At 57.5% G+C, this 23,986-nt stretch overlaps 2 protein-coding genes and 1 long non-coding RNA gene across 4 annotated transcripts in view; 1 reads left to right on the top strand and 2 right to left on the bottom strand.

Annotated features, from left to right (window-relative positions):
- Nucleotides 1–9,065, top strand: REXO4 (RNA exonuclease 4). Of its 2 annotated transcripts, none has more exons than XM_077851334.1 (8): nt 1–655; nt 2,058–2,422; nt 3,918–4,055; nt 4,286–4,479; nt 5,771–5,859; nt 6,934–7,008; nt 7,501–7,575; nt 8,190–9,065. In XM_077851334.1, the coding sequence occupies exons 1-8, from the start codon at nt 437–439 to the stop codon at nt 8,319–8,321; spliced, it is 1,287 nt and encodes a 428-aa protein (XP_077707460.1). In that variant the 5' UTR covers nt 1–436; the 3' UTR covers nt 8,322–9,065. The 2 variants fall into 2 exon arrangements, with proteins under 2 accessions (XP_077707460.1, XP_077707461.1); XM_077851335.1 differs by lacking the exon at nt 1–655 and adding an exon at nt 1,855–1,971.
- LOC144285783 (uncharacterized) lies at nt 5,126–8,733 on the bottom strand. The gene is made up of 2 exons (XR_013354011.1): nt 6,831–8,733; nt 5,126–6,026 (listed from the first exon to the last, which is right to left on the bottom strand). It is a non-coding gene; the product is annotated as an uncharacterized LOC144285783 (long non-coding RNA).
- The window catches only part of STKLD1 (serine/threonine kinase like domain containing 1), a 19,343-nt gene continuing 4,394 nt past the window's right edge, over nt 9,038–23,986 (bottom strand). The window contains exons 4-20 of the mRNA XM_077851332.1: nt 22,750–22,824; nt 21,120–21,221; nt 18,964–19,034; nt 18,079–18,194; nt 16,801–16,919; nt 15,958–16,121; nt 15,499–15,597; nt 15,209–15,339; nt 14,141–14,224; nt 13,556–13,705; nt 13,133–13,273; nt 12,227–12,355; nt 11,525–11,653; nt 11,328–11,456; nt 10,085–10,222; nt 9,755–9,834; nt 9,038–9,448 (exon numbers count right to left, since the gene is read on the bottom strand). Coding sequence (XP_077707458.1) covers nt 9,359–9,448; nt 9,755–9,834; nt 10,085–10,222; nt 11,328–11,456; nt 11,525–11,653; nt 12,227–12,355; nt 13,133–13,273; nt 13,556–13,705; nt 14,141–14,224; nt 15,209–15,339; nt 15,499–15,597; nt 15,958–16,121; nt 16,801–16,919; nt 18,079–18,194; nt 18,964–19,034; nt 21,120–21,221; nt 22,750–22,824 — 1,947 coding nt within the window. The 3' untranslated portion in view covers nt 9,038–9,358. The remainder of the gene's footprint in view (nt 9,449–9,754; nt 9,835–10,084; nt 10,223–11,327; nt 11,457–11,524; nt 11,654–12,226; nt 12,356–13,132; nt 13,274–13,555; nt 13,706–14,140; nt 14,225–15,208; nt 15,340–15,498; nt 15,598–15,957; nt 16,122–16,800; nt 16,920–18,078; nt 18,195–18,963; nt 19,035–21,119; nt 21,222–22,749; nt 22,825–23,986) is intronic.

Genomic DNA, 23,986 nt, shown 5'->3' on the forward strand with positions numbered 1-23,986 from the left:
CCTCCCCGCGCTCGGCCGCCCAGTCGCGGCGCTACACCGACGGCGGCCCCCCAGTTCCTTTCCGGCGCCCTCGTTTCTCATCCCCGTCCCGGCTCTCGGTAAGGTCCTCGGCCACCCCGAGCCCTGCCCTCGGTCGTGGAGCCTGGACGCCGCTCGCTGGGGCGGTGGGCCTTCTCCCAGGAGGGCGGAGAGGCCCCGCCCCGCCCCGGGCCCTGCGGAACCAGGGGCGGAGGCCGGGTTTCCAGCGGGTCGGGGAGAGACGAGCGCTTCCGGGGCCCGGGGCGCACGAGCCGCGGCGCGCGGGGTCGCTTCCGGGGTGCGGGAGGCCGGCGTCGGCGGCGTGCGGGGAGCCGGGGGCGCGGGCCTGCGCTCGGCGGGCAGAGCCCGGCTCCGGGCCCGGGCGGAGAGGCCCCGGCCCCCCCCCCCCGCCCCCGGCATGGCCAAGGCGCTGACCTCCAGGCGCGCCCCGGGCGACCCCCAGGCTGAGCCGGGCCTCGGCCTGAAGCTGCCTCGGAAGAAAAGCAGGAAGAAGAGACTCTGGAAGAGCAAACGGCGAGCAGCGAGCGAGGGGGCGGGAGGCGGCCGCAGGGTCGTCGCGGGGCGGCCTCCAGAGGCGCCGGAGGACTTCTCCCGAAACTGGAGGGCGCTGCAGGAGGTGCGACTGGGCGGCCCCGCGGGCGGAGGGCGGAGGGCGCAGGGCAGGCAGGGAGGGCAGGGCAGGGCAGGGCGACGTGGGGCCCCGGCCGGGCGGGCGGGCGGGATCCCCGCGGTACCGAGGGTGCCCCCAGGCCCCAGCCCCCAGCCCTCGCACGGCCCGGACCCGCGGCCTCGCCCCTGCACGTGCCCGTTTCCCGCGAGCCTGCCGCCTCTGGGCATCCAGGCCCAGCTCCCCCGTGGATGTTCCTTTCCGCCGCGTGCTGTTCCTTGTAGTTCAGTCATAAATTCGCTAGGCCGCCCTTGGAGTTAGCTGCTGAGGAAACAGGCCCGGAGCTTAAGGGATCGAATCATCACAGGGCTAGTGAAAACGGGGCGCCGGGGTGCAGATTCACACTTCGGCGTCGTGTGTGCTTCGCTACTGGTGACCTGCAGAGCCTTCCACGGGTTCCTGGACTCTGTTCTACAGCCTCCGGGCTTCTGGAGCCTCCTCCACGGCCGGTGTCTTGGGATGGGAGGCCCCGACCGCCTGCCTCGGGGGACAGGACTAATGAGCTTCCTTCAGGAAACCCCCCGGGTTCTGTGCAATTTCCTGGGGTGTGACTCTGCCTTTCTCTTTCTGCAGAGAAAGTAAAGCAAGATTGAATGAGGGGGAAGGATGGTGGTTTTGGGGGAAACATCGTATCTTCTCTACTTCCTATAAGAAAGTAAATCCTCCGTTCCTAAACATGTGTAGAAGTGAGTAGGCACCCAGGTCATCGTGCCCCAGCGCACTGCCACGTGACCAGCGTCGCTGTGGTTGAGAACAGCCGTGCTGGGGACAGGAACACCGCCGGGAGGTTGGGCTGGAAGAACCCCGAGAGCCCTCCTTGCACAACAGCAGCAGTAAGGCCGCTGGCCACTCGTCAGCCTCCCCCAGTTTGACAGACACTCTCTGTGGAACATACGCCCCTTCCCCTTCCTGAGACCCCATTGGCGAGAGCAAACCAAGAGATCCTGTTAAGGAAGTGGTTTCCATACTGCAGCTGGTTGGCCCGGTCTGTGGGAGAAGTAACTGTAAACAGGTTGCTTGTCGTCCCCTTGGGCTCAGACTGAAGTCTCTGTTCCTTCAATAGGTACTTAAGATGCAGACACAGTTTGAAATGTAGGAACGAGGAAGCAGATTTCAAATCATGCACTGGAGTCAGATAAGCCAGGAAACTTTCACCGTGTGTAACTTCAGATGGGAGTGATAAGGGGCTTTTCCCAGACCCTTTGGAACTGCATCTCAGTGATGGTGGAAGCAGCCATACGTAGATGTGACTGATGCATACGAGTGTATGTACACACGTAAGGCTTTTCAATCTCTTGTTTGTGATTTCCAAATCTAAATGTGTCCTGTATTTTATTTTTGGTCCTATTAGCTCCTGAAACAAAAAACACAAGCCCTGGAAAAGCCTCTCGTCTCTCAGGCAGATTCCAAAAAGCAGCCTGGGATTACCCAACAAAAGAGAAAAGCGATCCTAGATAAAGCACAGAGAAGTAAGGTGGAGATGAAGACCACAGACCCAGGGGCCACTGGCAGTGACTCTCTTGCTTCAGGATCTCCAGGGAAAAGGAAGGTGCCAGCACCTCCCACAAAGGCCAGCAGAGCAGAGCACAGTGAGAAAGGAGCCAAGAAAAGGACAAACAGTGACATTTCTCCAAGAGGAGGAGACATCAAGTGTGGAAAGTGGAAATGGAAAGCTAAGGAGGTGCCTGTGGCCTTGACCCCGGCCCTGCCCACCAAGTAAGTACAGGTGGCGTCTGCCTGGGCCAAACTCTGGTGACCCAGCTGGTCACCTCCACCCCCCTGTGCTGCAGAGGGGGGGCCTGTGTCCTCAGGGAGGCCTAGGCTGGTGGCTTCTGCACTCCCTCCATCACCTTACCCCACTGCTATTTCTTGGCTTATCACTCATTTCCCCTAGGATAAAGCCATAGTGAGGAAAGGCCCTGCTTGATAACTGTTGAATCTCCAGGGCCTAGAGCAGCTTGGCCCTTAGTAGGCCTCCAGTAAAGATATGTGGGATGAATGAATGCCACAGCCAGAAAGACCTGAGTTTCAAACCAATTTCTGCGTCTTGCAAGTCAGATGCTCTGGTGTAAGCTCCTGACATCCCATGACCTCAGTATGGTCATCTGTGATACTGGGGGTGGGGGACGGGTATGAGATGCAATGTGTTGGCTCAGCACCTGGTGGTTACTCAGTAGACCCTGTGTGGATCACTCACGTGGGGCAGGCAGACCAAGAGCCAGTGGCTGCCTCTGCGTGGCTTGGCTGGAAGTGGCATGGTTGTAAGTCAGGCTGGTGGTGAGTCGCCTGGGTTGCTGAAGGTTCCAGGAAGGAGGGGTTTGAGTGCCGGCCATGTGTCACTGAGCCAGGGATACCTGGAAATGGAGCAGGTGCGACAGGGCCCTCCCCCTTGCCGCTGACAGTCAAGCAGGAGAGACCACCAAACTGAAATTACTCCAGTGATTCTGTAAGTGTGGTCAGGATAAACTCAAGGAGGGAGAAGCTTCTGGGAGCAAAGGGCCAGAGCAACGTGGCCAGAGGTGGGGTCAGGAAGAGATTTCTAATAAGGAAAAGGCATTTAGCTGAGCCCGAGAGACCGAGTTTCCCAGGTGGGAATGGTCACCCTTGCGTGTGCAATCTAGCCTTGAGGCCTCGATGTGACGACACTAGAGGTTGCTGGTGGGCGAAGTGGGGGGAGCTGGGCAGGGATGTCTGGGTTTCCATTTCCTACTCCTTGGAAATGTTCCTTACTAAATGTTCCATGATGAACCTACTACTTCCTCGACATGGGGGGAAAAAAGTTAGTACTCATTATACCTGGGTTGTATGTTTGTAATTGACGTCCTTTTTGTTTACTTGTAGTTCTTAATTTCTGGATAATGAGCTCATCCTGTAACTAAAAAGAAAAGCAGGGTGCCATGCTGGGCAAACAGCAGGAGTAGCTGGGTTGGGTGCCCCCCCCCCCCACCCCCAGCTGTACCAGCACCTCCACTGACCAGCGTGCCTGGCCTGTTCTCTGCCTTTTTATTTATTTATTTATTTTTAAAAGAGTTTATTAATTTATTCATGAGAGACACAGAAAGAGGCAGAGACATAGGCAAAGGGAGAAGCAGGCTCCATTGCAGGGAGCTTGATGTGGGACTCCATCCCAGGACTCCAGGATCACGCCCTGAGCTAAAGGCAGACGCTTAACCACTGAGCCACCCAGACGTCCCTGTTCTCTGCCTTTTAGAGAAGACCTCTGGTTTGATGATGTTGACCCCGCGGATATTGAAGCAGCCATGGGCCCAGAAGCAGCCAGGATAGCAAGACAGCAGCTGGGGCAGAGCGAGAGCAGCATCACGCTGGTGAAGGAGCAGGCCTTCGGCGGGTATGCACACAGGGCCGGGGCCCCTGGCAGCACTGAGCCCAAAAGGGCAAGGGTTTGGGGAAGGAGCTCTGTCCTCCCCGACTTGAATCAGGCAGGCGCCACCCTGTCCTGCGAGGAGCGTTGAGCGCAGAGAGCTGGTCCCTCGAGCAGTGGTGAGGGGCGGAGAACTTTAGGTGCCGATTGCTGGGTCCTGCCGTGTTGGTTAAACTGGAATCTTTGGTTCCTTTCAGCCTGACGAGAGCCTTAGCCATGGACTGTGAGATGGTGGGCGCGGGCCCCAAGGGGGAAGAGAGCGTCGCTGCCCGAGTGTCTATTGTGAACCAATATGGGAAGTGTGTTTATGACAAGTACGTCAAGCCCACCCAGCCAGTGACGGACTACAGGACAGCGGTCAGCGGGATCCGGCCAGAAAACCTCAAGCAGGGTGGGTCCTCCCAGCTCATGAGCACAGAGGAGAAGCAATGCCTGAGTCCCTTCTCCCTTTTTTTTTTTTAAGATTTTATTTATTTATTCATGAGAGAGAGAGAGAGGCAGAGACACAGGCAGAGAGAGGGGCAGGCTCCATGCAGGGGGCCGAACGTGGGACTCAACCCTGGATCTCCAGGATCACACCCTGGGCCGATGGCAGGCGCTAAACCACTGGGCCACCCGGGCTGCCCTCCCTTCTCCCTTTTTATTTTGTTAAGTAACCTCTTTACTTAGTGTGGGGCTTAAACTCACGAACCCAAGATCGAGTTGCACACTCCAGCGACCAAGCCAGCCAGGTACCCCCTCTTTTTCTCTATGTCCCCTTTCTTTTGGGAGCATTCGCCACAGCAAGAGTCCCGAGGGGTGACCCATTTTCAGATGGCTCTTGGGCACATTTGTGTCCCTGCCTCTGTGTCACCCAGAGAGTATATGCTGGTGAGGGGGGCAGGAGAGCAGGTAGACCCTACAGGGTCTCGTCTTTGTGAGGATTTTTGGAAGCCATGCAAAGGTCTGAGCAGTGAGAGGCCCAGCTCAGCTTCTAGCAGTTCCTTCTGGCTGTGGTGTCGAAAATAGACTCCTAGGCCCATGAGGGTGGAAATAGGAAGAGGAGGCATGTGCTAGTGGTGACCTGGTGGGGGGGCGGCCCGAACCCAGATGCACCCTGAAGGCAGAGTCTGTAGGTTTTCTGATGGATTGGGTGTGGGGGAGGAAGAACAGAAAGGCCCCCAGGGTGACTCCGAGGTTAGGGACCTGGAGAGGTCCTGGAAGCTTTCAGGATCGAGGTCACTGTCCCTTCTGCCCCATGCAGTCTCCTTTCTGCAGCTCTCAGGTCCCCTCTGTACATCCAACCAACAAGTGGTGCTGCAGCCTGACCAGCCCCTCAGCTCCAGGCCCTGACAGGTCCTGCTCAAGGTGGGCTGCCCCGATCTCATCTCCTCTGTTGGGGACAGGCGGGGTCACGGGGTGACCCGACCCTTCCCTTGGAGGAGGGGGCGGGGTGACCCCAAGGGCATCTGCTAGGAGAGCAGGCACGCTGCTCCCTGTGGGGCTGAGTGTCTGGAGCAGCACTCCTCACCATCCGTGGTAAAGGACCATTTTTGTTTTTATTTCCAGTTGGAAAGCTTGAAATCCCAGCCTGATTCTTACAAGATTCAACAGTTAAAATTATTGTTGGGTGGCCCTGAGTGCTTCTGAAAGCCCACCCTCGTCCACGTTGCTAAAAACCACTTCTTCGTTCTGCTTGTCAGGAGAAAAATTCGAAGTCGTTCAGAAGGAGGTGGCAGACATGCTGAAGGGCCGCATTCTGGTCGGACATGCGCTGCATAACGACCTGAAGGTACTGCTGCCTGCTGTGTGCACGCCTCATGCCGTGGAGGGGCTTGTAGGCCATAGTCACAGTACCAGGTGCAACTTAGCAAGTTCTTCCCCTGTCCTGGGAGTAGTGCTAGGCATTTTTCAGTTCTTTAAAAGGCGTCTGAGGCCTTCATGCTCCTGTTGTAGGCGCTGGAAGCAAGGTGCTGTGGGTTATGCGACATGCCCACTGCTCAAGCACATTACATGGAGGGGAGCCAGGCTGCTGCCTCTGCAGCTTCCACCCAACTGGCCAGGCCTGGGACTCCACAGAGGTCAGAGCGCCGTCTGTGGGGAAGCGTCCCCTAGGGCCACTCCCCCCACAGCCACTGGGCCGTCTGGGGCTCCTCTTATCTCCCCAGAAGGGGCCACTTCTGGTGCCCCAGAGGCTGTGACGTCCAGCCTCTGCTCCTTGAGGGTCTCTGCTATGGGAGGAACTGAGCCACCTTAGATGAAAGCAGCAGGGCAGGCAGAGTGGGAGGCTGCCCTTTCTGGGCATGGCGTTTCCATGGAACCCTGGAGTTCTCAGACATTTCAGGCACCCTGGAATGTCAGCCTGTGTTGCCTTTTGAAATTTTGAAGTATTGAAACTGCTGGCAGGTCCTCTGCCCACTGCAATGCGGTGCTACAGACCCTTAGTGGCCACCTCCCTACTGGTCCTGCAGCCCCTTTGCGCCTGCCCCATCTCTGGTGACGTGGGCGCACTTGTGTCCAGCCTTCTCCTGAGGTCGTAGGATGAGCTGCTACAATCTGTTATCCCCCCGACATCCTGCCTGTGTGACACCCGCTGACAATGCAAGAACACTGTGCTCGCTGGTCAAGTGGTGGCTACTGGTCTCCTGTTTCCCTGGCTTTGAGACTGAGGCTTTATTAATGGGGTTCTAGGGTTGGGCATGGTCTTCAGACAGCGTGATAGCTTTCTATCACAAGTCTGAGTTCATATCAGTCCCCTTTTACCTGAGTGTGTTTTGCATCAGGGTCCCTTGAGAGGCACCTTGACAGGAGGGAGCCCCGCCACCGCGCTCAAACAACAGTGACCATCCTTCTTCTCTTCTTCCAGGTACTGTTTCTTGATCACCCAAAAAAGAAGATTCGGGACACACAGAAATACAAACCTTTCAAGAGTCAAGTGAAGGTACTTACAATGAGTGGGGCTCTATACGTCACAGTTGTTCTCCTGGTTTGTGTAATGGTTCTGGTTTTGGTTTGGGGTTGTCTTAAGTTTTGAAACTCAAAGGTTAAAAGGAAAAAAAGTATAGAGTTCTGCTGAGGGCTGCCCCCAGAGGTCCATGTGAGCAGGAGCAGATTCTTCCAGCCCCAATCTCTACAAGAAGACCCCCACCATTTCAGGGGAGCTGCCGCCCTCAGATCTGCTGTAGCAGGAGGCCTGAGGCTAGAAGAGAGATGCAGACTCCGCCTGGGTCCTCCTCTCCGGGCTGACTGCAGGTGTCACCAGCCCTGGAGGCCACGGCACCTCTGGTGAAGGCACATCGAGGGGCACTGGGTTGGGGCTCAGTAGGTGACTCCCCTAACTCCCTGCCCAGTGCAGTGCCCAGCAGCCCTAGGGCAGAGCCCGCAAAGGCCTGCACCCCAGTGTGGCTGTGTGCTTTCCCCTCTCCCCTGGCAGAGTGGGCGGCCATCTCTGAAGCTGCTTGCAGAGAGAATCCTGGGGATCCAGGTGCAGCAGGCAGAGCACTGTTCGGTAAGTGTGACCTGGGGAGACTGTCCTCAGGATCAGGGGCCATCCCTGACCATACAGCCAAGGTGCCCTGTCAGGGACCTGGATAACTTAGTTGTAGGAGGCCTCTGGTCCCTAAAAGTGGCTCACAGAGCGTTCCTAAATTCTGAATGTTTGTTTACGTTTAGCTAATTAACATTTGAACACAAAAAAGTACCATCATTGCAGCTTTTTGGAGAAAAAGTCCCCCACCTAGGTTGAAGGTCTTTTAGGGTGACATGGCCCCAGCTAGTCCCTGGGCCTGGTGACAGGCTGCAGTGTGGGGGCTAAGGAGTGCTGGTGCCAGGCTGCTGGCCCCTGGAATCCAGCCCCCACATCATGGCATCACACTCAGAGATGTCCTCCCGCCTACGTGTCCGTGTGTCTGTCCTTGCCCTTCCTTGGGTTCCTTTTTTCCCCCATAAGTGAGGCACCAGGGTCACCAAAGCCTGGCCAAGATCGAGTCCCTAAACTGCTGCCTGGCTTGGCTTTTTCGTGTGTGTGTCTGGTCCTCGGGCCTGGCAGTTGTGGGGTTGGGTGGTCTGTAGCCGTGCGTGTCACCTGCTCGGACAGTCACAGTAATGTTCTGTGTCCCCTAGATTCAGGATGCCCAGGCAGCAATGAGACTGTACATCCTGGTGAAGAAGGAGTGGGAGAGCACGGCCCAGGACAGGCACCCCACAGCCCCCACTCCAGACAGCAGCAGTGTCTCCGTCCACAGGCGCTTGTGACCAAGCATGGGACAGCTCGGGTCTCCCCAGAGCAGCAGCTGTGTCGAAACACGTTCACTGTCCTGGTGGCAGGGCGTGTAGTCCGGGACTTAGGGTGGGCAGCATGGGCAGGAGCGTCTGTCCTGGGCATAGCCAGAGGTGGCTGGTGGGGACTGATGGAGGGAGGTACCTGCTGCCACTGCAGTGTGGCAGCAGCCTTGCCAGGGACTTGCCTGGTCCCAGGGGTGGGAAGTACCCACTCCTGGGTTTGCAGCGCCTTCCTCGGAGGAGGCCCCTCTTCCCTCTGAGTCCGATCACGTAAAGAACTCTGCTGGACTCCTGGACCTGGCCCTGTCTCGGAGTCGGCTATGGCTGCCTTTGGACTTAGGGAGATTTTCCAAGAGCGCCATCCCCTTCTCACCCCCGTGCACCCCCCCCCACCCGCCCATGTGTAGACCTACCAAGTTTAAACAGAAGGGCAGGGCCCACAGTGTGGCGGCGAGGCTCAGGCTGTCTATGCTCAGTGACAGCAGTCACTCCCAGAGGTGGCGCCTCTCCCCCTCTAAGATGGACGTGTCGATCCGACCCCCAGCTGTTGGGCTGGAGCATCCCATGGGTTTGACCCCAGGTGTGCTGGTCTTTCTGAGAACAATCGGGGGGCTACGAGTCGCACTTGGTGCATGAAACCCTGGGCCACCTGACCGCTGCACAACGAAGGCCCAACCCCACTGAGGACATTTAACATAAATGCAGGTTTTTACTGGAGGTGAAGTTTGTGGAGGTTACTGTTTCCCTCATTTAGGATGGCCCCAAAGGCCCACTGTGTCCAGCTGCCTCCCTGAGCGGGCCAGGGCCAAGGCCTGTGTGGCGCCTGCCAATCCGAGCCCGCAGAGCCCCACCAGGCTCCAGCCTTGGGCCTCATCCCCAAGAAAAGTCAAGTGACGTTGCCCCCCCAACCCTAAGGAAAACCATTCACTGGGCAGCTCCAGGGATGTACAAGGAAAGAAAGGACAGGAGAGAAGGGGCAGGGGGTGGGAGGCTTCGGGGGGCCTGCCGCCTCACGGCAGGCCTGACTCTCCTCCCGCGGAGCCTGGTGGCGTGTTGGCCTCTAGGCTGAGGAGCACCGTCTCTGCGTATGAAACCAGCTCCTGGGAAGAGACAACCAGCAGGCACTGTTGCTGTGGACACTCTGGGGGCCTAGGAGTAGGTATTTTTGTGATGATCTGCCTTTCAGTGGAGAGGTCTGAAAGTCTCCACCCTTTAGGTTTGGGGCATTTGGGCAGAGTCAGAGACATGGACTCACTACTAGGGAAGGAGTCATCAAAAACCACATATACAGATTTGAGTCTGTGCTACACAAAATCTCTCATTCTGAGCCACTGGATTCAGTGCCCCTGGGATCTGGCTGAGGGGCAGGTGGGAGCCCTGGCTTGTGGGTCCCTGCTGATACTCACCAGGCTGGAGGTGAAGCGCTCCTTGATCGCCTGGACCAGGGGCTGGATCCCATTGGACACCAGCTCAGGCAGGATCTCCTCTGTGGGCAGAGCAGAGGGCCCTTAGGTCAGGGCACAGCCAACCTGATACCCCCAACCCCAGCCGGGGCACTTTGAGGAGGCCAGTGTGACAAGGCTGGGCCTATCCGGCTCAGGCTCGGTGTGCCCCACACTCTGTCTCGGGGGCTCAGGAGCGGGTGGGCACGGTGCCTGGTGCCTAGTGAGTTCTCTTGACAGGATGTTGCAGTTCGGTTAGAGCTGGGAGGGGTGGTGGGGAGAGGGGGTTCTCACTGTAGGAAGCCAGGTGGGCCAGCAGCATGCACACATTCTCTACCACCTCGGGGTCATCCTTGTGGAGCTCATAGGTCTCCTTGATGAGGTTGAGGCCGCTACTGCCCTCTGCTGCTACCACGTGCAAGGCTGCCAGCTCTGGAGGGAAGTGGGGTGACGGTGGTAGTGAGTTTTCAGGGTCATTGAGAAAACCCAACACGCTTAGGATAGCAGGGACCTCAGCCACTGGCAGGGGAGGCCACAGTTTCCTGTCCCCTAGGGACATCTGAGGCCAGCATGTCCCCACCTCCCTCTCCCAGCAAAAGGCTCCTGCCAGAGGGGTGGTCCCAGCCCGTGGGCACAAGAAGTGCTGGGACGCATTGCAGAGAGTGCCTAGAGGGTGGGTGCCAGGGGAGCCCCAAAGCTGCACGTACACCCTGTTAGGGTTAGACCAATTCCTGAGGGCTGGAGGCCTGGGGATCTGATGCTCAAGTGGGACAACTTGAGTGTCCCAGCCAATAGGGGGCAAAGCCCATTCTTTCCCAGACTGGTCCCAGGCTTGACCACCCCTCCTCCATTGCTAAGCCAGGTTCCTTTTGCCCTCAGGACCTCAGTAGCTGATACACACCTGCATTGGTAGGACCTCAGGCTGGGGAATGGGTCTGGAGCCCTGGGTGTCTAACCAGGAAGGAAGACCCTGCCGGAGTTCCTTGGAACCTCCCTCCCAGGAGTGAGGGTGGCTGTGCTCCCTTCCTAGGGCCCAGACAGCTTCAGGTTGAGAAGTGGACAGAGGCCTGGCTGGCCCTTGGCCCCCAGCCTGGCCTGGCCCACCCTGCACACCTGTCCTGGACCTTGGGGGGACTGAAGCACCCCTCACACACCAGCTGGCAACCCTGCCCAGTGCCCAGGCCCCAAATGTCTCTGAGGGGTTGTGGTGCCATGAAGCAGTCACAGTGCCAGGCGCTGTGCACCAAGTAACCAGCTGTTAAGGAGGTGGGACCTGTCTCTTGGGGTGTTTGATAAGCTAAACTTACAGGATTACCTGCGCAGACCAAATATGTATTCATGAACAGGGAAAGACTATCAGTAGAGCATTAAGAAAAAAGTATATGACGAGTCTCCATGGCAACTTCTGGATGAAGGGACTACAGATTGTTGTTTTTCTTGATTTTTCACATATGTGTTTGCTTTGGGGTTGGTTGGACATACTTTGTCAAGCTCTGCCCCTAGCTCCTAGTGGTACCCCGTCCACAACCAGGCTCACCTGACATCTTTGCAAGTCTGGCCAGCCCCCGGTAGGCGTTGTTTACCAGTGGGACTCTGTCCTGGCACAGCTGGATGCTTTGCAGGAACAGTGCCACCACGTCTTCAAACTGGTGCTCCTCTATGCAACCTGCAGGGGGCCTCGTTCAGGCGTCACGGCCTTGTGGGTGGGCCCCGCTTCTCAGCCCAGCTGCTCACCTAGCAGGGACAGCAGCCAGAAGACTGCACAGCCTGCTTCCGCCATCTCCACGTCCTTGGGGTAGGTGGCCAGCATCTCAGCAACGAGGGCTGGAGCTTTCTCCAAAGGGGTCTTGTCCACAATGATAGCTGGAACCAGGACGGGAGAGAGGAGGGGACACCTAGCTGCCAAGTGCCTGCTGTATACATGGCCCCACACCCCTCCTTCCCCCACCAAGAACAAGAGTCAAAGTTGGTGGGGGAGGGGAAAGACTACTGGCCGGAAGGGTCTTGGGAACTGTGCCTGCTGGGTGTGGGCAGCACTCTCTGGTTTCCTAGGCTCTTGGTGGCTGGAGCTCCCTTTCCCAGGAGAAACGCTCAGCTGGCTGCTGGGGAGACGGGGCCTGGAGGGGAGGATGCAGCACAGCCTGGGAGGGATGCTAATGCCCAGCTGCCTTCAGAGACCAGGGGCTGCCCAGGCCACCCCAGGATGGGTGGCAGTAGAGGGACCCCCCAGGGCAGGAGGCCCTGCTCCACTGGCTGCAGCCCACCCTCCTCCCCTCCTTGCTGTTCGTCTGCTTCCAGGCTCGCAGAAGAGCCTTTTGTGGGCCCTGGTCCTGAAGCATGGAAGGGGCGGCCGTGGAGGCCCTGAAGTCTCAGAGGTGATGAGGGAATGGCGAGGACAGCAGCCCCAGGCAGGAGAGCAGGAGGAGGGCCCCTCACCATCCACCAGCAGGGCCCAGAGCAGGCTCAGGCCATTGATGCACACGTCCCTGTTCGTGGGGAAGGTGCTCAGGTGCTCCAGGATATGCTCAAACAGCCCAGCCTTCTGCAGCTTCTCTGAGGCTGATTCTGTGGGCGAGCCCTGTAATTAGGCTCATGGAGAACCCCCTCCTCCAGGAAGCCTTCCCTGTGCATCACCTCCCTCTGTTGTCCTTGCTCACAGCAGGCCCGTGCAGCCTGCGTGTCTGGGTGTCCACTCTGGTCTCATACCCAGTGTGGGGCCCCAAAGCCAGACAATGTGGTCCGTCCCTGGGGTCACCAGTCCCAGTATTGCCCATTCCTCCATGGGGCTGGGGCCACACACAGCAGGCCTGGGCCTCCTGCCTGATGGCTCTCATTTACACCTGCTGTTCTAACATGCCAGTTCATTGTGCCCCTGCTTAGCCCCCAGAGTGGGCTCCTGTCAGGTGTGGGGAGGAGCAGAGTGCTGGTGTCTCCCTGGCCACGGGCCTCCAGGTGAGTGTCCCTGGGCCCAAGGAGCTGGGTGGGAGCAATGTAAGCTGTGTACGACCCACTGGGAGCTGGGTGGGAGCAATGTAAGCTGTGTACGACCCACTGCCTGCCAGGCCAGTGGCCTCAGGAGCCCCAGTGCTCTGAGAAATGGAGATGAACAAGGCGGGAGATGGCAGTGTGAAACCCACACTGGTCCCTGGCACCTGGTTGATGTCTGCACATTTGTGGAAAACAATTGACCGTCACATGGAAGCCTTCCATCAAGAGAAAAAAAAGAGCAAGCATGTGGAACAGACCCACCAAAGGCAGTGCACCTGTGCCATCTGGGGAGCAGGCACAGTCCCCCCACTGTGCCCTAGCCCTGGCTGAGTGGGGATGGCCAGGCGCACCCACCCTGGCTGGAGATGATGGTGAGCAGGCTGTAGACCATGACAAGGAGCGGCTCTGAATTGGGGTGGCTCTGCATGATGCTCAGAAGGACGGAGATGACGGAGCCGTTGCTCAGCACCTCGGCTGCCGGGTCCTGCGCCAGTGCTGCTCGGGCCAAGGGAAGGTTACCTCGCAAACTTGGGGATCCTGGGGCAGGTAACCTGTAGGTGTGCTCCCTCCCTGGTGGGGGGGCAGGGCCCCCACTTGGCACGGAGGAAGCCAAGGTCAGCCTTGTTCTGGAGCAGGTCCCTGGAAGGGCTTGCTATGTGGCAGGGTGAAGGACAGAAGGGGCAGGCATCTACCCAGCCCACATAGTTGGTGAGTAAGTGGCACTGTGCAGCTGGGTTGGGAACAGTATGCAGGGTCAACACGCGGCTCGGCACCCACCTTGACCCAGGCTGCGCAGCAGCAGGGAGCAGGCATACAGCTGTATGTCGAGGATCCTCTCGTGCTGCTTCATGATGGTGACCAGCACCTCCACCACCTCCATGGGCCACGGCAGGCCTGCCAGGGCGGGGTACCAAGGTGAGCCTTGGCCTAGGGAGTGGGGTGGGCAGGAAGGGTGTACGGACCAGGCCAGGGAACCTGACAGTGCCGGGCGTCTCCAGGGCATCACACACGGGCCCCCAGACGGATGAGTAGGTGAGGAAAGAACATGCTCGATGAGCATTCACTATGTGTCTGCCACGGGCATCTTCCAGCAGCTCTCTCAGGTGGAGCTTCCCATCACCCCCTTACAGGTGAACAAGCAGGGTCAGGAACATGAAAGTGCTTGCTCTGAACCCAGCCGGTCTGCCTCAAGCCCGTGGCCCTAACTGCCCTGAGTGTGGGCATCTGTGTGTCTCGCGGACCTTCCTCTGCCACTGCCCAGGGGAGGGGGTGGGAGGCGGTGGAGGAGAGGTTGGTGTGAAGGGCCATCCCGCAGGGTGTGCCCTGGAGCAGCTGGGGAAAGTGGGCGCATGGGGTCTCTACCTAGCTGATTCTCAGGCATTCTTAGGAGCCTCTTCATGGCTCTGAGCTGGACTTCGGGTCTGCTGGAGAAGCTCTGCATCACCTCTGCAGGAGACAGGACAGCATGGGAGGAGCCCGGCTGGCTCAGGGACCCTCCTGAGGGCCGGGCACCTGGCGCCTATCTGCAGGCACCACACTGCTCACACATCTATGTGACAGGGCGTGAGTGGGGCTCTTACCACCCCCACTTTGCAGGCCTAGCAGCTGGTCCAGAGTCAAACCCAAGCCCATCGTGGGGCCTCACTCAAGGCTCAAGATGGCCAGAGCTCTCCCCTAAGCCCAGGTTCTTTCTGCTGCTCCTCTTGAGCCTCCCTGCAGGGCCTTTGGCCTTTGACTTATAACAAACGACTCCAGCCCCCAAAACAAGCTGCAGTGTCCAGCTGTGCACATTGGAGATCCCTTCCTCGTCCCACTTAGAACCCCTGCTCCACTCCTGTCTGGGCACCGTGCACCTCAGAGCATCCCACAAATGGGCCCTGTGGTGCTCCTTCCTCCACATGAGCAAATGACTCATTCAAGGCCACTCATTCATGGGTGATGAGCTTCCACTGGCCTAGCTGCCTGCCTGCCTCCAAAGCCCTGGCCATGAGACCCAGCGAAACAGAAGCTAGGGCCTTGTGAGCATCCCCTCCCCAGACGTGGGGGCGGAGGTGGCAGATGCGGGGAGGGTCCCCTGTCATAGGTGGCCAGGCAGGGAGCCACAGACGGAGAGGAGGGGCGAGCAAGGAGCTGGTCTCGGGCCTGAAGGTGGCCTCTAGACCCACCCCGAGACCCAAGACCTGGGGAGTGGCGGTTGTGTGGTCATGGTGCTGGGAGCTGTGAGGAACCCCCCGGCGGGGGCACTCAGTGGAGACATGGGACTGTGTGGTGAGCGAGTAGGGTGCCAGGTCACTGGCAGCACCCTCAGTGGAGTTCGGAAGCCTTCTGACCCCCTGGCCACATGTCAGGAGCAGTCCAGGGGCCTGGGTTTGGGGGGCAAGCACCGTCCCCTGGAGCTGAGACCCTCCCCCGTTGGATCCCCGCCATTACCTAAAATGCTGGCGATGTTGCTGTCCAGCAGCAGGTCAGTGATGAAGGCGGGCACCACCTGCCGGTGCAGGGTCACAGCTATGCTGGAAGACTGGAAGTTGCTGATCACGAAGGTGATGTGGATCACCTCCCTGGAGGGGAGGGGACATGCCACTGGGCTCTGCTGGGCCCCTGCCCCCTCGCAGGCAGGCTGGCCAATGCAGGTCCGTCACCCTCCTGTTTGGGCCTCCACTAGGCAGCCTTTCTCCCACCATTGCCAGCACGCCCAGCTGGCACCCCAGCAGCCCCACCTCCGGAGGGGCCCCGGGCTTGCTCCCCAGGGCGGGGGTGGGGTGATGTTGGGCAGGGCCGAGGCGCCTGCACTTCTGCCCGTGTGTGCCCCTTCCTCCCTAAAATATATTGAAAAATCAGATTGTACAACTCTATTAGCATAAAGGTGAATCCAACCCAGGCTGGATTCATGGTCGTATGTTCCTTCTTTGCTTCTCATTTTAGGATAACATACAATTAGAACGTCTTCCTGGCCCTCAGGGCCGTGTCTCCATACCCGACGGAGAGCCATCGGTTCTGTTGGCTTCAGGGCTCAAAGGTGTGCGTGCCAGGTCACCCGCAGCTGCAGTTCGGGATGCCCATGCTTGGAAAAGCCGGCAGTCCACGGATGAACCGGTGTGTTTGTGGCGTTAAAATGCCAGGTGGCAGGTACTCCGCCGGAGAGATGGCCAGAGAGAACCGCTGGCCCCTGAGCTCACCTGATTGTTATTCGCTCTGAGGGGTTGATCTGCAGCATCAAAGGCAAAAGTGACCCGAAGGTTTTCGCATCCGGGATCATCTTCTCCTCCATGGTCTTCAGGACGCCCTGCAGGCTGTCCGGGTGGCTCCTGATGGACTTCCGTAGAAGCAGGCCCTCTGCTCTCTGCACAGACACAACACTGCCCCGTTGGCCCAACCCAATGGTGCCCCAGGGTGAGCCAGCAAGACGGCCAGAGGCAGGAGGCTGGGGCCAGGAGGCTGCACAGCCACCTGGGGTCCCTGGGTGACAATAAACAGCCCCTGTGTGGTCAGGCCCACCGAGGTGCAATTTCCTGTGGCCTACCTCCTGCCGGGGCCGCTGTGCACCTCAACTCACTTTCTCACCCATAAGGAGGTAGGGAGAGCACAGGGATGGACCCCTCCTCCCCCACCCGTAAGGGCTAGCCCTGGGGCCTAAATGTCTCAACCATGGACGTCATCACCATGCCAAGGGTGAGTGTGGGTGCCCCAGCAGTGGGGACGGGGCACAGGGGGTTGTCCACACAGCAGCCAGGATGGGGGGGAGGTCTGCACAGCAGCTGAGATGGGGCCAGGGGGTCCACACAGCAGCCGGGATAGGGCAGGAGGTCTGCACAGCAGCTGTATGTGGTGGGGGGGTCTGCACAGCAGCTGGATGGTGCAGGGGTGGGGTGGGGTGGTCCTCACAGCCCCTTGGAGGCATAGAGCAAGGCAGGAGGATGCAGGTGGAGAGAGTGAGCCCCTTTGAGGCAAAGTAGGCAGGGCTGGCTTTTGGGGATGTGGGGTGTGGAGTCCGGGTGCATGGGGGACAGAAGGCAGCTCACATCTATGAAGGAGCAGCTGGCCATGTCAAGAATGATGCAGCCTAGGGACCAGATATCAACTTTCTGGCTGAAGGAGAAGTCAAGGGCTTCGGGGGCCATCCAGGACTTCTGGAAAGGGTCTATGGGCAGAAGAAGGTGTCGGATGGGTGAGCCCGTGCCCCTGGGGGAGCGAGTGGCTCAGCAAGCGAGGGGAAGTAGGGAGCTGCTATCTATGGAGTCAAAGGAAGAGGGCCAGGTCTTCAGCCAGTGAGGCTGGCCCGGGCGGGCACGCACTCTTCAATGGGCCCAGGAGGGCGCAGACATGGTCCAGAGGGGCATGTGCCAGGGAGGCTGGAACCTCTACCCTCTTCAAACACCTTGCTCCTCCAAAGGCCAGAACCCGGAGGCAAGATGCCAGCTGCCCCATCCTAGTCCCTAAACCTGAACCCCAGACAACGAGCCACAAGGGCGGGGCCATCAGTGTTAGTGCCTGACAGACCTCAGGCAGCCCCCTCTCTCTGGACCTTCCTTCCCCAGCCAAATAGTACGGGGTGGATTCCAGGGACCCCTGCCCCCCGCACACATCTAGGAGGTCTGCCCACATACCCATCCACCCACCCATCTGTCCCTCCGTGCATCCATCCATCTACCCACCCATCCGTCCACCTGTCTGTCCGTCCATGCATCCATCCATCCACCCATCCACCTGTCTGTCCATCTGTGCATTCATCCATCCACCCACCCATCTGTCCACCTGTCTGTCCATCTGTGCATCCATCCATCCACCTGTCTGTCTGTCCATGCATCCATCCGTCCATTTATTCTGTGCACGTGGGACTCTGAAATTCTCAAGACAGTTACTCTCTGCTTTCTGACAGCTGGTATGGCTTCAAGCCCAGCTCCCTTTGCCCCACGTCTACCATCTCCTTGGTGACCTTTAGGACTCAGTAAGGTAATCTGGCTCTTACCAATGCCTGGCACCCACTAGCCCCCATCTCCTTCTGAGGCCGTTCTTCTCCTTCCATATGAAGATTAACATTTTCTGGGTGTCTCTTGAGCCCCACTTGCACCCACCCCCCTGCTCAGTTATAACTTGGGAAAGGGGGTCCCTTTGGAGCCCACATAAGCCCATGGGGGTCTGTGGGGGCCTCCTGAGCAAGTGGAGGTTGAGGTTGCCTTGTTCCAGCTTGGGTCACTGCCTCTGGGCTCTAGGAGTGACTGACCCCACCCGGGTGACCACTCCCCACCCCCTGTTCCCTAGTCACTGCTGTCCAGCAGCCTGGGAGGACCCCTGGCCACCTTCCTCCGCGCGGATGTTCCATTTGGCTTTGTCTGTCATCATTGTGTTGGAGCTCAGGTCCTGTAATTTGCAGTGGTTGCTGCTGACAAGGACTATGTTGGAGGGCTTAAGATTCCTGAAACCAAAAGGCAGGACTTTGGTCTGGGGGCCAGCACCCCTCAATCCTCACACTCTGTGCCCCACCCCATCCAGCCCTGCTCCTCTCTCAACAACGCCCCCTTTGCAGCCCACTTTTTAAATAGCGTTTCCTACAGAAATAAAATATACTCGGTTATTTTAAGTGGCAAGACAATAAGCCAACTACAAATAGGAAGACACCCAATCCTGCAGCTTCTCCATTAACATCTCCTTCATTCCCTTCCACCTCTTGGGGGTGCATTTGTGTTGGGACCAGGTTCCCAACCATTTTGTATCGTTTACTGACATTAACACTAAGTTGGAAGCGTTGTCTTCGCCCGGATGGTCCACGTGGTTCTCTGTCCTCCTGCAGGTCTGATACTCACCCAAACCAAAGCCACTCCCAGCGCCTTTGGACTATGGATGCCAGAGCGCGACTGAAGCCGGGCTGCAGGTGGGTCTAAAGCTCAGACCGGAGGCCACAGCACGCAGCCTAATCTCTTCCTCCGAGCGCTGTTATCTGGCTGCTTTCCCTGCACTTTAGAACCCACCTGCCCGGGTCAGTGTACACTGGACAGAGCTGGTGAATCACTGCAGGTGACGTGGAGGGGGTGGCATGCTCTTCAAGCCTGGGAGGTGCTCTACGAAGGTGCTGCACTGACCCCAGCCACACCTCTCTCCCCCGGCCCTGCCCGGGGGGTACCGACGACCAAGAGGACTCAGTGCCCTCTGTCCCAAAGCAGCCTGCTCACCCCACCCCCGGTCACCTGTGGACGATGTCTAACTGGTGCAGGTATTCCAGAGCGTCCAACACCTGGCCCAACATGTTCTGCATCCACTGCAGAAAAAGTGAGAGATGCCAGGATGCGAGGGGTCTCCCAGCAGCAGGACAGTGACCCCTCAAAGCAGCCTGCAAGGTCACAGCACATTCTCTCCTCACTTCTTAAAACAGGTCCACAGCTACAGAAAAGCTCAGAGCCAGTGCAAGACATTTGTACTTCAGGTTCCCTTCAGGCTAAAGTGTACGCAGCTCTCCAGGCGGTACAGTCATCTTAGCCAGGGCAATGCCCCAGTTTCCAGACCCCACACTCCTGGTCTCCATGCCAGAGACACCCCAGCCTGTGCCCCACCCCTTGGGGCCAATGGGCCTTGTGGGTGTCAGAGATAATCGAAGCCTTTATTGCTGACTCTGGGCTTGCCTCTCTATGTCATCAGAATGAGAAGAGCTCTGACAAAGAACGTTCTGGAAACACTTTGTGTCAGACATGAGATCCGTCTAGTTTCCAGCACAGTGATTTTCAAACCACGTTCCTAGGAACCCTAGATTCCACCCAGGCACGTCAGAGAGGGGCTGAGTGAACAGGACCCCAGGCTTCTTCCCACTCCACCTTCCACTAGTCCTCCCACGCCCCTGATTACAGTAGCTTTGCCTTCCTTACTGGGTTTCTGAGAACATTTTGTGCTTGTAAGGGTTCTACCACTAACAAAGTTTGAAACCCCACTAAGGGGAGAGCCTACCCTGAGGTCCGCGCTGGGAGGGGAGCTGCATGCCCCTCAGAAGCCCTCAGGGGGGCAAGGTGGTGCACAGAGACCCACCCCCACCCCAGCAGAGGGGTGCTAAGAGCAAAAGCAGGTAGATCATAGGCCTAGCGTGAAAGCAGAAATGACCAAGGTCAAAAGACAACAGGAAAATATCTTCATGACCTTGGGATAGAACAGGCTCTCACATGAGGTCAAAGGCGCTGTCAAATAAAGAAGCATTGCTAAACGGACTTTGTTATAATTAAGAAGTTCTTTTCATCAAGATATGGTTTAAAAAATGAACTGTCAAAAAAAAAATGAACTGTCAAACCACAGTCTGGGAGAAGGCAGTCTGGATGCCCGCATCCATAATATGTGAACAAAACCTATAGACCAGTGAGAAAAGACAACCCCAATGTTTAAATGCACACAAGACTCGAACAGACACAAAATCCAAATGGCTAAAAAGCACCATTAAATGGTGAATTTAATTCAAATGAAAGGGGCGCCTGCGTGGCTTACTTGGTTAACCATCTGCCTTCAGCTCAGGTCATGATCCTGGGGTCCTGGGACCCAGCCCTGAATCAGGCTCCCTGCTTCTCTGTCTCCCTCTGCTACTCCCCCTGCTCGTGCTTTCTCACTTGCACTCTTTCTCACGCGCACTCTGTCTTTCTCAAATAAATAAAAATTTTAAAAAGTAACTCAAATTAAAATGCAATTTTTAATTAAAATGAGAAAGACTGAAGTGTTGGCCAGGAAATAGGAACTGGAATGCTTACAAATTGTGCTGGGAGTAACCCCAAGTGAACTAAATGATCCTGGAAATTGGAATATCTACTAAAGCTACACATACACCAGCTCTATGACCCAGCAACTGCACACCTAGGGATGCATCCAGAAAGGATGCGCACACCCAGCAGTGTTCATGGCAACCCTGTTCATGAGTCCCCGGAAACAGGCTGCACGCTCACAGCACTAGGCTGTGCACAGACTAGCGGCACGTAGCCCCAGCAGGGATGATTTCCTGATACACTCGTGCACGAAATCCGACACAAATGATGACATGTGTGTGAGTCCAGTGCTGGGAACTTCAGGGCAGGTAGAAGGACCTTTGGAGGCAGAAACCCAACCGCAGACATGGACAGGGACCTCTGGAGTGTTCTGCATCTCGATCTGCAGGAGGTTATATGAGTGTATGCCCAGGTACAGTGCACCAAGCAGTGCACTTAAGTCTTGTGCACTTTATACTATGCACACACCTCCACAGGTAAATATAAGAAAAAATAAAGCCAGACTCCAGTAGCGTCTACCTTGCCCTCTGCCCCCCTGGCACCCGAGTGAGCCTGGGACATACAAGACCCAGGTGGTCCCCAGGCCTGGTGTCCTAGAGAGCCTGTCTTACCTCAGAGTCAATGATTGTCCTTGTCTCCCTCTTCTTCTGGATAATCTCCTGGAAGCTTCCATCGTTATAGTCCATCACCAGGCAGAGGAACAGAGAGCAGATCTGGTGGGGACATGAAGCCTTAGCCGGATGCCGCGGTCCTGGCCCCCAGAAGCCCAGGTTACCTGGTCCAGGGCTTCCCTCCACTGGGCCACCCTCTGTGGTGGTTCTGGAAGCACTGCCAGCGGTGAGGTAGGAGTGCCCCTCAAGAGCGGCTCCTGAGGTGCTCAGCCTCTGGCTCATCTGTCCTCTCCTCTGCCTCCACCCCAGCTCCGTCTACACTAAGCCCCTCAGACGTTTCTGAGAGCAGCCTGGACCTCCGGGGCTTCTGGCCACCATGCCTGGGACCCCGTCGCTTCCCAGGGTAACTATTCATTCTTCAGGGCTCAGCGTTGTTCCGTCTCCTCCCCCAGAGGCGCTGGCCCCGGATGGAATTCCAGGAGACCAGGTCAGGGGCCTCAACTCAGGGCTCGCAGCGGACCTTGCTGCTTCTTCCACAGTGAAATGTCTTCTTGGCTTTTCTGTGCCTCCTTGAGAGTGTTATGGGTGCTCAAAAAATACCCGGGGTGCACACAGAGATGGCCCCTCCCTACGGCTTTCCTTAGGGTCCAGCTGAAGAGGGAGAACGTGTACGAGGGGACCCTCCACTCCTGCTCAAACCCTTGGCTGTGCACCCCAGATAAGGATGCTAATGTAGAGCTCCCATGATGGGCCAACACTGGCCAAGAAGCCCTGCCGCCTCTCTTCACCTCTAGGCTGCCTGCACTGTCCCAGCTAGACCTCCCCCTGCATCTCAGGCCCGTTTGGAATAATTTGCTACATTCTGGATCCCTGTAAAGACAAGTCATACAGCCTATGGGGTGAAGCATAGGGCATGGGGGCTTTACAACATCCTGGTTTGAATCCCACCACTTAGCTGTATTTGTTTGTTTTGTTATTTTTCCCCACTCAGCTGTCACTGGCTGTGTGGTCTTAGAGAGCTCCTTAACCTCTCTGAGCCCCAGGGAAATGAGGATAGTACTTCCAACCCTGCAGATCTCCCGGGGGTCTGAGGATAACCATGCAGCTTAATAAGCTACGGGAGCTGCAGAAGTCGGGGGTCCAGGGACCCAGGACAATTTGATGGCACGTAAGGGGGAAAAGCGGGGACTGGCTTCCTAAGGGCTGCTCCTTCTACAAAAGTCAAAAGCTCCACCTTCAGAGGGCGGACTAGACTCCCTGAGCCTCGGGCTGCAGAATGAGCTCAGAGGCTGAACGCACAGGGCACCGACATCAGGCTGCCAGGCCTCTCCTCCTGGCTGCGCCAAGGGCTGGGTGGGTAACCAGGACGGACATCTTTCTCTTAGCTTCTATTTCTTCTTTAAAGTCGTACACCAACCCCCCTAGGCTGAGACTACTGGAGGCTCATGTGAGATGACCCCCAGAGAGCCCCCGGGGGCCCCAGGAAGTGCTGAGTCAGGGGCAGCCACATTTAGAGTCACGGTCACAACTGCTCAGGGGGTTAACAGCGCTGGGGTGCCCTGTGCTCAGCTCGCTTGGTCCTGGGGGCACTGAATGCCAGCCGAGCCCAAAGGCATGGGCTCTGACCCACCTCACTGTTCCACATGATGAACAGCTCCTGGTATATGGAGATGTGGGCGTGCCGGAGCTTCAGCAGCGGCATCAGCTGTGGGGAGAGAGCAGAGGAAGTAGAAGATGTTCCAGAAACACCGCTTCTCAGCTAGTGCTTCTAGGTCAGGCCTCCCAGCCCAAACACAAGCTCCTGTTCGAACAGGGCTGTGGGGTAAGCATGAGGAGGGCGTGCAGCCTTGTGCTTCAGAGCCAGACAGTCCGGCGGGGGGCCCATCTCTCCAGCCTGTGCCAGCTGTGTTGTGTGACTGAGCAGAGGCTTCTCAACCTCTCTGAGCCTCTAGCCTCATCTGAAAATGGCAGTGACTGTGGTATCTGCCTCACAGGGGAGTCGAGAAGGCTAACGGGAGCTGGTGCAGGCAAAGTGCCCGACACAGAGGAAAGAAATCATGGTCAGGAGCATCTGGAGAAGGTGCCCTTGTGCCCAGCTGGCTTCCTGGGTGCGCACACTTGAGGCCCCAGGCCCGGCTCCTGGTTGGAGGTGCTTGGAGGATGCACACAGTCGGGCTGCAGCAACGGCTGCAGAGGCCACCGGGAGCCAGGGGCACGGTCACTGCTGGGGGCAGGCTGGCTGCGAGAGCCCGTCGCCTCGTGGGCTGGGAAAGGGAACAGGGAGGCACACAGCCGTGATAAGTGGGGAGAGTCTCCCACTGTCTCTCCACTTTGTCAGGATGCAGCCTGGGTCCCTCCCTGTATAGCAGTCGCACTGTGGACCGGACAGCCATTTGCGGGCAAAGCTCAGGAGCCGGGGATTCTGGGAAGAAGGCAAACAAGTAACCATTAAATAGGAGGGTCATGTTTGCTTCCTGGGAGATTTGAAGGAAGCAAAGAAAAACTACTCCAAGCCTTTGTCCAGCAAATCCAAGTGCACGCAGCTGGCATTGCTGTTACTCTAAAGCAGGATGTTCTTGTTGGTTCTGACTGGCAGATTGAAGGAATATAAAAGAAGGTACATTTTCTTTGGTAGACAATTCTGTACTTCCCAAATTTTCTGCTGTGACTAATATTTTTATAATTGAAGGAACAATATTTTAAAAGATGGCTTGTGGTAGATTAGCCTGGGGATCCAGCCAGCATTGGAACTTTATCATCTCTGAGAACCTGTATTCTAAGCTGTCTGCACCTTGATTTATGAATGAATGTTTTGGGCACAGACTCCTTTTGTGACCTGGGGGATTCTGGCTTCATAGAATAGGGCA

Source organism: Canis aureus, chromosome 16, assembly GCF_053574225.1.
Source record: "Canis aureus isolate CA01 chromosome 16, VMU_Caureus_v.1.0, whole genome shotgun sequence".
Lineage (NCBI taxonomy): Eukaryota > Metazoa > Chordata > Mammalia > Carnivora > Canidae > Canis > Canis aureus.